At 53.2% G+C, this 14,277-nt stretch overlaps 2 protein-coding genes across 9 annotated transcripts in view; one reads left to right on the forward strand and one right to left on the reverse strand.

Annotated features, from left to right (window-relative positions):
• Nucleotides 1–12,305, forward strand: part of CYTH3 (cytohesin 3) — a 98,606-nt gene extending 86,301 nt beyond the window's left edge. For all 5 annotated transcript variants that reach the window (XM_072836966.1, XM_072836963.1, XM_072836965.1 and 2 more), the window contains 8 exons: nucleotides 2,047–2,127; nucleotides 3,229–3,341; nucleotides 3,447–3,595; nucleotides 3,788–3,899; nucleotides 8,816–8,892; nucleotides 8,980–9,051; nucleotides 9,128–9,282; nucleotides 9,650–12,305. In XM_072836966.1, coding sequence (XP_072693067.1) covers nucleotides 2,047–2,127; nucleotides 3,229–3,341; nucleotides 3,447–3,595; nucleotides 3,788–3,899; nucleotides 8,816–8,892; nucleotides 8,980–9,051; nucleotides 9,128–9,282; nucleotides 9,650–9,722 — 832 coding nt within the window. In that variant the 3' untranslated portion in view covers nucleotides 9,723–12,305. The remainder of the gene's footprint in view (nucleotides 1–2,046; nucleotides 2,128–3,228; nucleotides 3,342–3,446; nucleotides 3,596–3,787; nucleotides 3,900–8,815; nucleotides 8,893–8,979; nucleotides 9,052–9,127; nucleotides 9,283–9,649) is intronic.
• Nucleotides 12,306–12,506: 201 nt separating this feature from the next.
• USP42 (ubiquitin specific peptidase 42) overlaps nucleotides 12,507–14,277 on the reverse strand; it is a 71,926-nt gene continuing 70,155 nt past the window's right edge. For all 4 annotated transcript variants that reach the window (XM_072836959.1, XM_072836958.1, XM_072836961.1 and 1 more), the window contains one exon: nucleotides 12,507–13,517. The gene's annotated coding sequence lies outside the window, so the exon portion shown is untranslated. The remainder of the gene's footprint in view (nucleotides 13,518–14,277) is intronic.

Raw genomic sequence — 14,277 nt, forward strand, 5'->3', positions numbered from 1 at the left:
AATCACTCCTGTCAAATGATTTTCAGTAACGTTATCAGGACAGTTCAGTGGGGGAAAGAAGAATCTTTTTTAACAAATGATCTGGGATACCTGGATATCCACATGTAAAAGAATACCACTGGACCACTCACCATATGCAAAAATTAAACTGGATCAGAGGCCTACATTTAAGAAGGAAACTATAAAACACTTAGAAGAAAATGTTAGGGGTAAATCTTTGTGACCTTGGATTAGGCAAGAGTTTCTTAGATGTGACACCAAAAACATAAATAGCAAAAAAAAAACAAAAAAACAAAAACCTAGGTAAATTGGACATCATCAAAATTGAAAACTTGGGGATCCCTGGGTGGCGCAGCGGTTTGGCGTCTGCCTTTGGCCCAGGGTGCGATCCTGGAGACCCGGGATCGAATCCCACGTCAGGCTCCCGGTGCATGGAGCCTGCTTCTCCCTCTGCCTGTGTCTCTGCCTCATTCTCTCTCTCTCTCTCTGACTATCACAAATAATAAATAAAAATTAAAAAAAAATATATTAAAAAAAAATTGAAAACTTGTGTTTCAAAGGATGTCATCAAGAAGGTGAAGAGGCAATCTACAAAATAGAAATCTTTCCAAGTCATGTATAAGTCTGAGAAGGACTGCTATCTAGAATATATAAAGAACTCTTACAACTCAGTAACAAGACAATTACAAATGAAAAACATCTGAATGGACATTTCTCCAAAGAAGATGTGTAAATATATGATAAGGCCATAAGCACACGACAGGATGTTCAGCATCCTTAGCCCCCATCAGGGAGCTACAGATCAAAACCATAGTGAGCTGCCATTTCACACCCACTGGGATGTCTGTAATCATAATAAAAAGATAATAAGCATTGCCAAGGATGTGAAAAAATCAGACCTCTTACACACTGCTTGTAGGATAAGCGATGCAGTAGCTGTGAGAAGTAGTTGGCAGCTCTTCAAAATACTAATGTCCCCACGTGACCCAGTAATTCTACTCCTAGGTATACACCCAAGATAAGTAAAAACATACATCTGCACGAACCCGGACCAATGTTTGTAGCCACATTATTCTTGTTAGCCAAAAAGTGAAAGCAGTTCAAATGTCCATCAACTTAGATGTCCCTCAACTGGTGGATAAATAAGATGTGGTACATCCATACTATGGAATATTAATTGGTAAAAGGAGAAACAGAGTGCTGGTACGTGCTACCACGTGGATGAAAACAGGGAGATAATAGAAGAAGCCAGTTGCAGAAGACCATGTGTTGTGTTCCTCCCTTTACGTGAAGTGCTTGAGACAGGTGAAATGAAAGTGCTTGGGATTGGGGTAATGAAAGTCTTCAGAAATTGATAATGGTAACAGTTGTACACATCTGTGAATATATTAAAAGCCATTGAAAAGTATGCTTGAAATAGGACAATTGCATGGGATGTGAATTATGTTCGGACAAAGCTGCTAAAAACAAACCCACAGAAAACCTGAACAGTGGCCCAGGGGTTGCAGCACTTCATTTAATCGTCTGTGCCATGAGGTCTAGAGTCTGAATTCTCCATCGTTTGGTGGCAAGTGCATGAGATGAACTATGACATTTGTGTAATACGAAGTCTGGCAGTTCCTGTTGCTAGAAGTACTGAGTGTCTGCAGGTTTTGAGTTCCACAAAAATACTAAGTTCTGAGTCCATGCCAGGCTCTGTTTTAGGCACATGGGTTGTGGTGTTAAAAAAGAAAAGATGGATTCATCCACTCGAGCCATATTCTGCTGGCATGATATAGGCAGTATGTAATAAGAATAATAAATGTGAAAACCATTTCTGTCATATTTTAGAAGGTGTTAGGGCAAAGGATGAAAGGAAAGTGGAAGCAGATAGGGGTGTTAATAGCCCCAAGTCTGAGAACGAACTTGCAATGCAATACATCTTAACTTCCAGTTAGGCAAAATGGAAAACCACAAGCACCTGCTGGATGTAGGAAATATCTTTCTTTTGAGATGATTGAGAAATTCTGTGCAGTGGACTTGGACTGTGTTTGCTTTCTTTCCCAGGGACGACTTTAATATTAAAGTTCTCCAGGCGTTTGTCGAACTCCATGAGTTTGCTGATCTGAACCTTGTCCAAGCCTTAAGGTAAGTGTCAGAGTCTCGGCTGTTAGCGGGGAGGTGCTGGAGCAGGAGGCCGGGGCTCACCCCCAGAGGAGAGGGTGTTGCCCAAGGGTCTGGGTAGGCGTTCACGGACCGAGCTTGTGCTCGCCTTGGTGGGACCGCTGGGTGTGCGTGCCGTTCCCCACTCCTTTGCTTCTCCCTCATCTCAGTTGGTACTCAGTAGTCAGTGCATACTTTCTTCCCACTGCTGCAGCAGAGTCTTGGGGCGGCCTAGGCATGGGTCTGCTTCCTGGGGCATCTGATCTCAGATGCCTGCCTCGTGGACGCCCCAGCGTGGGTGGGGAGCGTGTGGACGGCCTGCTGTCAGAGGCTGCCCTCTAGTCCCTGCCTTGTCCAGGCAAAGCCAGCCATCATTACATGTCATAGGGGTGAATGCAAGAGGATGGCCCTTGTGTGGCCCTGAGGTTTTGCCGGCCACCATGGTAGAGGTGCCAGGTCATCCCTCTGGATGTCCACTCGAGGCATCGTCCTGTACACTCTGCTCTTCCTGCACCACCAAGAGGATCCGGTTTCCTTCCTGGTGTCCCAGCTGAGGCTCCGATGGCTGTCCCCCAAGCCAGGGCCATGCAGTCTCCATTGCGACTACTTCCTGCTCTGTGGCTGCAAAGTGTGTGACTGACCATGTTTCTGTCCTGCTCTTGGCCCTTGTCCCCATACGGCTTCCGCAAGTTGCACAGAGCTGGGGGTGGCTTTGCTGTCTGCCATTTGTCCTCTTCGGTGCCTCAGCTGGCCTGGGCTGAAGGAGGTGCTGACAACTCTGCAACACAGAGACACAGGCCTGGCGAGTCTGGGGTGTGGTCATGGCAGCCAGGGTTCCCTTTCTTTTAGCTGGTCAGTCTCTGGCTGGAGCCAGGGGTCCCCGACGTGCTCCTGCGGGTGGTGCCGGCTGTCCCTGGGTGGACAGTTGAGGGCAGCAAGTGGCGGCCGCCACGTTGCTCCTGCGGGTCCTGGGGCTCTGCCCCCAGTGCCTCCCTCTGCCATCCAGGGGCTGCCTGGAGCATTCCCTGGTTGGGGGTCCTCTAGAGGGAGAGACACCATCATCCCCTGGTGTTGGTGTCTTCGCAGGCAGTTCTTGTGGAGCTTTCGACTTCCGGGGGAGGCTCAGAAGATCGACCGCATGATGGAGGCGTTTGCGTCCCGCTATTGCCTGTGCAACCCGGGCGTTTTCCAGTCCACAGGTCGGTGAGGGTTGGGCCCCAGCACTGTGCGCCTCTGCCGGGTGGAGGGGGTGCCTCTGGCCGGGCAGGCGGCTGAGCGCCCCGGCTCCCTCTGTCCTTTTTCAGACACCTGCTATGTGCTGTCGTTTGCCATCATCATGCTCAACACCAGCCTCCACAACCACAATGTGCGGGACAAGCCCACGGCTGAGCGCTTCGTCACCATGAACCGTGGCATCAATGAGGGAGGGGATCTCCCGGAGGAGCTGCTGCGGGTGAGCTTCCCTCTTCCACGGAACTGGCCCTCGCCCCTCAGGAGCTGCCACCGCCGCCCCTTAACCTTCAGGCACCTCGTGGCCCTGGTCCCGCTGAGCCTGGCGCCCTCGGGGACACAGTGCTGACTGGGCCCTCCCCACCCCTGGCCCCCGGCTGCATCCCTGAGACCATTGTCCCCGTGCTCCTCGCAGAACTTATACGAGAGTATCAAGAACGAGCCGTTTAAGATCCCCGAGGATGATGGCAATGACCTGACACACACGTTCTTCAACCCTGACCGTGAGGGCTGGCTCCTGAAGCTGGGTGAGTGGCGGCCAGCAGGTGGGCCCCGCGCTCGGAGCCCCCAGCCCTCGGCCCCCAAGGCCCCCGACCAAAGGCAGAACCGCTAGAAGCAAGGGCTGTTGGGCCGAGTCCGCCCACGGTAGCCGGCCGCACGCCCCAGACTTGATGGCTGCTGCTTTGAGCCCTGCCCTGTCCGAACGAGGCCATCTTGTCAGTGTCCACGGCAGAGAGTAACGCCCGGGCTGCACGAGCGTCCGAGAAAACTGCTCACTTAGCATCCAGATAGACCCAAGCAGTTTTCTGTACCAGAGGCAGGTGCATTTACTGCGAGAACCTGCGTGCCTTTCTCTTGGTTTGGTGTGGCTGATTTTTGATGAGTGGTTTAAATGTGCCTTCTTGTTTTCCTTCTGCCTGTGGCTCCCACCTTTCTGTTCTGTGACGGGCTGTCCCTGCTTGTTCTGCGTTAGGAGGTACGTACCCAGTGGCTTCCTGCCCCTTCCCCAGCTGCTCATTCCTCTCTCAGTTTCTCTCCCCCGTTGGTCTGTGTGAAGCTCTGATTTGTGGCTGCCATTCATCTGACCCATGTGGCTTTGGACTTGCCGGGGTTAGCTTCATGCAGGGTGCAGCGAATGTGACACCTACACCTCCGGGGCCGGGCGAGGCATGGCTGGAATGCCAGCCTTTCTGCGCCCGGGAGCGCATGGGAATGCCGTGTGGGAACGAGCTTGCCCCTCAGTGTCCTTAGGGCCTGAGCAGCCACGAGACTGCTGGTTGCCTGCTCCATTCCCGTACATCACCGGTTGCCTCTCATACTAACCAAACAGCGCATGTTTGCACCACCCTTGGACGGAATCCGGAAATGTTTAAAAGGCTTCCTAACCATTGACAAAGAAGTACAGAAACATTGATATTTTCTGGGCAATTTAATGAATTGTTAGGGTGGGGTGTTTTGTTTTGTTTTTACTCTGGGGAGATTGGGATTTCTGCCTTACTGTGACATGAGAGCCTGTGAGACGTGACAACTGTGTACCATCCGGGCACTCTGAGAACATACTGTAAGACATCAAGAAGTCCGGCAACTTTGTGTTTTTAATCAAGTGTGGGTAAGAGGCATGAAGGTGTGTGCTGGGGCTCAGCCATTCTGATTTGGGGTCTTGCTCTGACTTCTCTGCCTGTGCTGCCAGTTAGGGGAGTTCTAGATCTTTGTCTGCAAACTCAGAGCCCTAAGCGTGGACTTGAATGCTTTCATGGATTTCGAGATGCATCTCTGAGGTCACGTCACACCTGTGGCCCTGGGGTGAGGGCAGAGGAGGGATGTGTCTGACACACCAGCAGCTGCACTTGGGTCCCTCCTGTTCTTGCACGGCCAGGGAATGCCCCTCGTGTGACGGTGACAGTGACAGTGCAAGCCTGCCTGGCAGTTGGTGTGGCCTCAGCACCAGTGGGAGATGCTCCTGCTTCTAAAGACAGAACAAAATGAGGGAGGTAAAGGCACAGCAGGCCTTATTTTCCAACCTGTGTTCTGGTTGTACATGTAAGCAGTGCCCAGAGCACCCTTAGGGGCCACAGAGCTGGCTTGGGTGCTGGGTAGGTGCCCAAGGGGCCCCATACAGCCAGACATGGCCGTGGCACAGCGGGTAGGTGGGAGGACCAAAGTCTGCTCCTTCCATGTTCCGCCGCTGCGTGCGTGCGTGCGTGTGTGTGTGTGTGTGTGTAAGTTATGGCACTGGTGTTCTCATTAGCTGTCACAGACCTAGCAGTGATGGTACTGCCCAGACCTTGAGCTGGCCAGCCCAGTGACTGCCCAGGAGCCACCTTCCCAGAGCGCCAGCAAGCCTGCTGCTGCCTCCCTCTGGCCCAGGCAACCTCTGTACCCGCTGTGTTCACAGAGCTGTAGCCGTCCAGAGAGCACATTTCCCCAGGTTGGTCTGCTCTCCAGAGCTGCTGAGGCCTGGAGACCATCCTGCCCACAGGCCGCCTCCCCGCAGTATTGACACTGGCCTGGCTACTGAGGGGCAGCCGGTTGGTGTTGGGCTCTGAAGACCAAGAAAGCAGTAAATTTGCTGGAAGCCGATGCTAAAGATGCGTTAGCTTGGCCTGGGTTAGCTCTGGGCCCTTATCCAGCACAGGGCAGACCGAGGCCTGGACACAGAAGTGCTTGGCCAGAGACCTATGACACAAGGGTAGGAAACAGCGTGTGTTCTGTGCATGTGCTTAGATAGGAACAGAGGTCACCGGGTGGCCTTGCTTTGTGTTTCTCATAAAAAATGTAGTCTTAGGGCAGGTGGCACTTTCAAAAGGCCTGCATGCTTTGTGAGAGCATGGGAGCATTGTAGCATTTCTTCATGATGGTCAAGTAAAGGCCTTATAGTCGCTGAATTTTGAGAATGGATCAGTTGTGTTGAAAACAGGAACGTGGATCAGACTTGACCTGTCCTGCAGAAAACCTGTTGCAGGGTAATGGGTGCCCACATGCCGTGTGCCCACATGCTGTGTGCTAGTTCCATGGAACGGCCATGGAACTAGCAGGAAGTTCACAGGGTGGAGAAGCAAGGCTCCTTTCTGCAGGAGTGAGAGAGAGTGAGTGTGTGTGTGTGTGTGTGTCCATCCCCATCTCCTGAAGCTCAGCCAGGAACACACATATGCAGAGCTTGTCTGTTCCCTTGCAGCAAAACCTGGGGTGGCTCCAACACCAAAAGTGTAGCCGCCTCCCCATGCCTGCCCCTGCTGGGCAGGCCCTGAGCTGTAAGGGTACCTACGGCTGGGCTGGGAGGCCCTCTGGCTGTGACAACTGGACCAGGGTTGGGGCTCCCCTGGACGTGCCACTGAGCGCAGGAGCAGTGGGGCAGGAGCCCAGGGGCAAAGTGCTGAGAAGCCTTCCTGGACCGCCTGCGGTGGGGCCTGGAGGTGAGTGGAACACCTAGACCGCCACCTAGTGACCCAGTGACAGGAGCGTGGACAGAAGAGCAGGTGCTGGACAAGTGGATGGTGCAGGACTCCTGGGAGGATTCTCCAAGAACTGCTTGTGGGGCGAGCAGAGGGAAGGTGCTGGCAGGAGAGTTGGAGCTGCCGCTGGCATGTCAGCCAGAAGGAAGGGCAGGGGCAGGGAGGGGAGCCAGGAGGAGGCCATGGAGGCCACCGAGGGATTGGGGTCTTCAGCTGGGGGTGGGAGCCTTTGGCAGCTTCAGACATCAAGAGCTGGGATGAACTTGTCCTCTCAAGGGACGCCTGTGGCTGCTGTTTGGAGACAGTGGTGAGGCTGACAGGGGCCAGAGAAAGACCTCGTGGGGGCAGGGGATGTACCTGGAGAGAGTCCGTGCTGTCCTATCACTGGAGGACTTTGGGACAGGGGTCTCCTGGGTCCCTGCCCTGTGAACTTGGGCTTCCCTGGGGTGCTTCGGGAGGTTGGAGAATAAACAGGGCTCCTCTACCCAGCTCTGTGCTGGCTCTTCAGAAGAACAGATGAGGCCTGGTCCAGGGGGAGCAGAGGATTCCAGGGAAGCCCCGAGAGTCTCAGGGTAGCTGCACAGGGGTGTGGGGAGCAGGGGTCCAGCTGGGGCTCAGAGAGACACTGGGGGATGGGGAGGGGACATGTCTGTAGGCCTGGGGGTGTGGAGGGGGCAACAGGAATCTGGGTAAGGCACACAGACCCTTCAGACAGGGAGCAGTAGTGAGGTGGCTGGAGCTGGGGGTGTCGGTCAGAGACGGGGGGAGACATAGCAGGCCTGCCTTCCCCGCACAGCTGAGGCCCTGTCCCCACTGCCAGGCATCCCATCCCACACACCAGCTTCTCCGGTCAGATGTTGGCCTGCCCACGGCCGTCCAGAGGAGGTCCAATGTCTGTTCAGTGAGGCAGGGCTGAGGGATCCCAGAGGGACCTCCCTGGGACCTGGCCCAGTGGCACCAAATCCCAGTGGTCATGCCTCTCCCCCTGAAGTGGGGTGTCCTCCCTGCCTGGATTTCTGCAGACATTATGACTGGGAGGCCGTCCTGCCTCAGCCCCAGGCTGAACTGGGAAGCTGGCAAGTGTGCCTTCCTGTCCCTCCTGACCCCTTCCCCCCACGTGACCCACACAGCCTTCCTCCCCTCCTCCTGTCTGCACACCCTCGTCCCTCAGCCCCGACAGCCCTCACCTGCTCACATAACAGAGAAAGGTGGGTGAGCTGCGCCCGGATGCCACCTCAGGCGAGACAGAGTAGGGAGATCCACTCCTGCCCACGTACCGCTTGATCCTGCTACCATGTGTGTGTTTTTCTCGTAGATTGTGTTTTCTTGAACTTTATGTCAGAAGCCAGGGTTGGAAATTGAAGCCCATTTTGTGCTGAATATTTAAGGGTAAAAGATTTCCTTTTCTGTAGTGAAAGGAGAAGAGATGCAGACGAGCTGTGTGTGTGCGCGCGTGTGTGTGTTTACATGTGTGTCTTGATCTTGTTAAGAGATTAATTCAATCGAGTAATTCCCCGGACTGAGGAATAATTGATCCTGATGGATCCCAGGGCCACCCAGAGACCTGAGGTAACAGGATTACAACCCGGACAGGCCCGGGGAGTGGCACTGACTTCATCCTGTTGTCATTTCCATGCGGGGATATTAAGCCCATTCATCACCACTAACGTTTCCAGAAAGCCGGTTTGGAGAGCAATTGAATTTAGTAGGGGGCTCAGGTGGCCGTGGCCGTGGTAGGGGCGCCGATGATGGCCCCGGGTGGGGGTGCATGTGGGGCCCTGGCAGCGCCCTGCGCCCGCTTGTCACCAGCCAGGCCACAAGGCTTGTCTAGGCCTTGGCTAAGTGTTGAGTGGAATGTCCAACGTTTTCACGAGGAAGGGAGCGTAAAACCGAGCTTGGTTCCTGGTGGCATTTCTGAAAATATGGTAATTTCTGTAGGTCCCAGTTCCGAGCAGCTGGGGCTCTGACTCACGGGGTCCTTCTGCTTCTAGGAGGGCGGGTGAAGACCTGGAAGCGGCGGTGGTTCATCCTCACCGACAACTGCCTCTATTACTTCGAGTACACGACAGTAAGTATGGGGCGGGCTGCGGTGCCCCGGGGACCAGGCCCCTGGCACAGACCTGAGCAAGGCTGGCCATGCGCTCTTCTCTCCTAGGACAAGGAGCCCAGGGGCATCATTCCCCTGGAAAACCTCAGCATCAGAGAGGTGGAGGACCCCCGGAAACCGGTAAGCGGGGCTCCCTCTTGCTGCCCCTGCCCTTGGGTGGCCCCGGCGCAGGGTGACGGCCCTCTGTCTCCACCAGAACTGTTTCGAGCTTTATAACCCGAGCCATAAGGGCCAGGTCATCAAGGCCTGTAAAACGGAGGCGGACGGCCGAGTGGTGGAGGGGAACCACGTCGTGTACCGGATCTCTGCCCCGAGCCCTGAGGAGAAGGAAGAGTGGATGAAATCCATCAGGTGCGTGCCCCAAGCCCCTGCTCAGAGCCCCAGGGCCCCGTCCTGTCCCCGAGTGTGTGCGCCTGCACGTGTGGAAGGACATGCATGTAAGTGTACGTGTGCATGTGGGAGTGCACATCCATGTGAGTGTATGCCGGTACATGTGGGAGTGCACGAGTGGGAATGCTTGCACGTGGGTGTGCACACACGAGTAGGCATGCATGCGTGGGAATGCACGCGCATGAGTGTGTACGCCTGCATGCGTTGGAGTGCCTGCACAGGCGCAGCACTGCCTGAGCGCATGCACACTTGTGTGCCGGGCCTGACCCCTGGCTGCAGAGACGCGCTATAGCCGCCCTCCGCCCTCAGGATTGTCCTTTGTCCCCAGAGCAAGCATCAGCAGGGATCCCTTCTATGACATGCTGGCCACGAGGAAGAGGAGGATTGCCAATAAGAAATAGATCCCTCCTGGCCGCAACAGGTGAAAGTGGAAGCCGAAATCCCGCAGCAGAAAGTTGACTGGGAGCCTCCCCGTACAGACACCCTGGGCCCAACCTCGCCCTCCTGCCGCCTCCCCCGAGGAGGCAGCGCCTGCACCGGGCGGCGGCTTCACGGAGGCGCCACTCTGGGGTCGCCGAGGGCGCGGCCCGTGCTCTGAGGGGCCTTCTGTGCGGGGCGCCGCCCGCGCGTCCCAACGCCGCCTCCGTGGACAGGACCTCGTGCCCCGCGGGCCACATGCGCACTCCCCGTGGCTGTGTTCACCATTCTAGAAGCCGCCGTTTTCTATCAGGACAAGAAAGGAAAAGCTACCACTTTTTTATTCAGAGTTTTTTCTCAGATATATAGGATTATAGCTTTTATATGCCTTTTTATATTCTGAAATTATAACAAAAGATACTTACTTTCTAACAGTATTTTTAGAATGGCAGCTATAAACAGAACTCCTGGGCACAAGTACAGGACACAAGTACATGCACTGAGGAAACCTCTGTCCACACATGTGCAGTGCAGAGGGGCAGGCACCTCGGTGCCCCCAAGGGGCCCAGGGCTGGGCTCCAGGGGGTGGGCAGGCTCCGGGGCTACTCTTCAGCGCAGACCTTGTGCCCCCACAGAGTACCCTCTGAAAAGGCAGATCTTTAACATCGAAGTGATGGTTCTGGGTGTTTCTCTTGTGACTGCAGTCCTGCGCAGCCCGGGTGCTGAGCCCCACGGAGCAGCTGCTTTGGCCTGTGTGGCCCGCCAGCTAGTGGTTCCCTGTGGGTCAGTCTTCGCTATTGAAAACCTGTTGGCAAAACAAATACTTTTTACAGACCCGATGATAATTTGACCAGATCTTTTAACCTAACACATATAGACAAATAACGAGAACGAACCTTACTCCATGTTTTCAGAGACTTACTCTCTCGCTACGAGCAGGGAGAGAGGACGCTGTGGGATGAAGGCACGGGGCACTGAGGGTTTCCTGTAAATAGTGTAAAACCCCACATATGCACTGGTGGTGGAACTTCAGAGGATCCACCATCAGGTAGTTGTCAGGTTGCTGTTGATCTCATGGTAGGTGCTCAGGGCGGCTGCCGGAGGGAAGGTGGATCTCCGAGCAGGACGGGGGTGCTGGTGGGTGAGGTTGGGGTGCTGTGTGCTGGGACGCTGCATCTGGGTCTTTGGGATGGAACCCCCTGGCCCACGCGGCTGTTCTGGCGGTGGGTCCCCGGACCGTCCTGTGCCACATGCAAGTCCCAGAAAGCAGCCCTCAGACCGTGAGCACCTGTGTGAAGATGTTAAGTACAAGTGACTGTTCCTGTGAGTTGCCTTGGTGCTGGAACTGACCGGCTGCGGGCCCCTGGCCTCGACGCCGCTGACCTTGACGTAGCTTTAAGTCCCACTAAATGCAAAGGGGTCTGAGCCCAGGACTCTCTGACCTGCATTGAACTGATTGTTTCATTCCCAAGCTTTTAGGCTTTGTTACTGTACTGATACCTCAAATTCGAAACTGTAGTTTTTGAGAAAGGCGAGTATATGTGCCGGCATATATGCAACTCTGGCCTCCGGTCTTCCACGGACACGCGGCGCCCGGAGCCCGGGCCCAGCGCTGCTCAAGAGCGCCCCGGCGGCGGCGGCCCGATCGGTAGCTCCCGCGAGGGAGAGCGTCCCTCTGTCCTGCGGCCGCCCCAGCTAGGCCCCTGGGGAAGCAGGGCTTTCTGGCCCCGGGCTTGGCCTCAGCGGGGTTGGGAGAAGCAAGCTTCAGGAAGGCCCGGTAGGAACTGTTCCTCCCCGGTCATGGCTCTTTCCCCAGGAGCGAGGCAGAGGCCGCCGTGCTTAGAATCCGTGGGACCTGCCCCCCATGTTACGGGAGATCCTCTCGTTCCCCGTCTATGTGGTGACAGTATTAACACGACGGGCACACCAGCCGTCGGACCCACTCCACCTGCGGGCAGGCCCGTCCAGGCCGCCGCCCGGACCTCAGCCTCCCCCCCCCCCCCCCCAGCCCCACGTCTGCGTGGCGTGCTTGAATTGAGGCCAAGGGCAGGCGGCAGTGCGGGGGGGGCGCGCCAGGCGGGCCTCCGTGAACGCTCGAGGTTTAACTGGATGACCCTGGACCCAGGCAAGCGTCTTCAGGATCATGGAACAACTGTCAACAGTTTAATGTGGTACCAAACTGAATCAAAATAGGAGCTATTTATAGGTGAAGCAGCATTTAATGCTTCATATAAAGCAATGCATATTTTTTAAAGTTAAAATGCGTATTATTGACGTAGATGTGCTTTGCTGGGGAAGTTAGGTCTGTTGTAGACCTGAAACCACACGTTGTGATTTCACATTTTCTTATTTTTTCTTAGACATTTCTATTTACGGTAAATAGTTAATATGTAAATAATGTACATAGAGCTTTCTGGAGTGTTTGTTATTCAGTGTATATACTCCCACCACCTGCATGAATACCCTATCAATATTTTGTTGTAAAATGAATAGTAAAAATGGAAGGTGTATGGCCGTCAAATTGCAAATACTGTGTTCACAAAATTAAAAATGCATTGTTTAAACAAGATGGTCTGTGACTTGGTACTCTAAAATAGATGGTTGGGTCGGGCAACCCTCTCCCTGTCCCTCCGTCCTCCCAGGCCGAGAAGGGAGGCTGTAGCTTGGGCTCCAGAGGCTAAGAAAGTCAAGGCAGCAGGAAAAAGTTGATGAAGAAAGGTGTGGTAAGCAAAGGGGAGAAACAGCAGTAAAGAATAAGACACAAAATGTTTAATTTGCTGCCATTTATATACTATATAAATTTTACATGCTGTATATTTACAGTGGGGCAAGTGCTTTTTTAATCTTTAAAAAAACAAAGATCAAACTTTAGACATCTCTGAACAACACAAACTGTATAAACCATACAGATTATTCAGATACAAACTGTATTAAATACAGTTTTCCCCACTCCATCTCCTGATGCAGGACCAGTGAATTATAAGTGTATCACAGTTTGATAGCATATCCATATTAAAAATAAAATCACAGTATGATTTTGTCTGTAACTAGAAACTTTAAGGGACCAAGCTGACAACTCAGACTCCAATATCATAGTCAAGACAAGAGACACTGTATAAAAAAGTGTTAAGTAATAAAAACATACTGTAGGCTTTACAAATAATGTTTGGATTATACATTCATAATGTAAATACTCATCATAACTGGTAAATTGATTGGAATAGTTCCACAAAGTTCAAAAACAGAACTTGTCTATAAAATACATTTTCAAATCTTGAATACAACTAAAATATGAAGCAAATTAGTTTCTAGTATCAGACATTACAGAAAACAGACTGCTCTCAAGTCTAGTTGAGAGCTCGTGAATCTTTAAATAAGTCTTTAAATTAAATATACACACTGTCAGTTTGTTTGTACTTTTAATAATTCCATGGTTTCCCGGCTGGTCTCGCGCCGGATGTCTAACTGGGAGGAGCTTTCCATGGAATGCGAGCGGTCCACCTGAGTCTGATTAAGCAGCATTTGAGATGTTCCAGTCCAGGGCGTTACTGTCCATGGGATTTATATACACGGTGTTTTACAATGGTCAGCAGTTGTAGAAAGTGTTCGTCCATTTGGAATAAGGGTAATTAAGAAAAGGTAAAAACTAAAAAAAAGTTCTCCATGGTAAAATCTGTACAGTATTTACTAAAGAAGCACCACGCAGATTTGAACAAAGTTATTTTCTATATTTATAATTTAAGCTGGGTTGGGGATGGCTTCTGTTGAACACGTTGGATCTGAAAGACAAGAGGCGGCAAGCAGCACGCATTAGTACCTCCCGAGGCAGGATAGAGGGGCCACGGGGCTAGGGGGCCGGGCAGGGCCTGGCATCCCTAATGGGACAATCATTCGTGGGCTTCCTGTCAGCACAGCTGCACCAGGCCTTTTGGGGGAGCTCTTCTTCCTTCCAAGGGCAGGACAGGAAGGGGGCTGCCAGGCCAGACGTGCGGAGGGAGCCACCTGCTGGGCCCGCCAAGCCCGGGCCACCGCTAATCGGCTCGCTCCTTCAATTAATTCCCTTTCACTAGAGAAGACTAATTCCTTACTTAGGCTTAGGTCTTTTCCTTAAGACACACTGAGAAAGCATTAGTTGCACGTTAATCTTCGGTAGACAATACAGTGAAATCCATTTCACCCCCCACCCCCTTGCTGACTACAAGTCACACATTGGACGGAAGTCCCTTCCAGAGCAAGGTGGCACATTCTCCTGAACCGCAGACGTGAATTACTATCTCCCACGGCCATGGATCAAATTCCAGTAGTCAATCACTAGACACTGACAAAGTTTTGATCTGTTAGAAGGTATCCAACCTCATTCCAATAACACAAAGTTCCTTTTGTCTGAAATCGGTGTGATTTCTAGGTCCTTATGGGACCTGTTGCTCCAGGCCTGGACGCTGTGCCAGCTGGGGAGCGTGTCAGGTGTGGGGCATGCTAGCCCCTTGTGCCCCAAGCACGGGGACGGGCGCCTGTGTGTGGGCGGAGCCCCTCAGGCCA

The sequence above is a fragment of the Canis lupus genome, chromosome 8 (assembly GCF_048164855.1).
Source record: "Canis lupus baileyi chromosome 8, mCanLup2.hap1, whole genome shotgun sequence".
Lineage (NCBI taxonomy): Eukaryota > Metazoa > Chordata > Mammalia > Carnivora > Canidae > Canis > Canis lupus.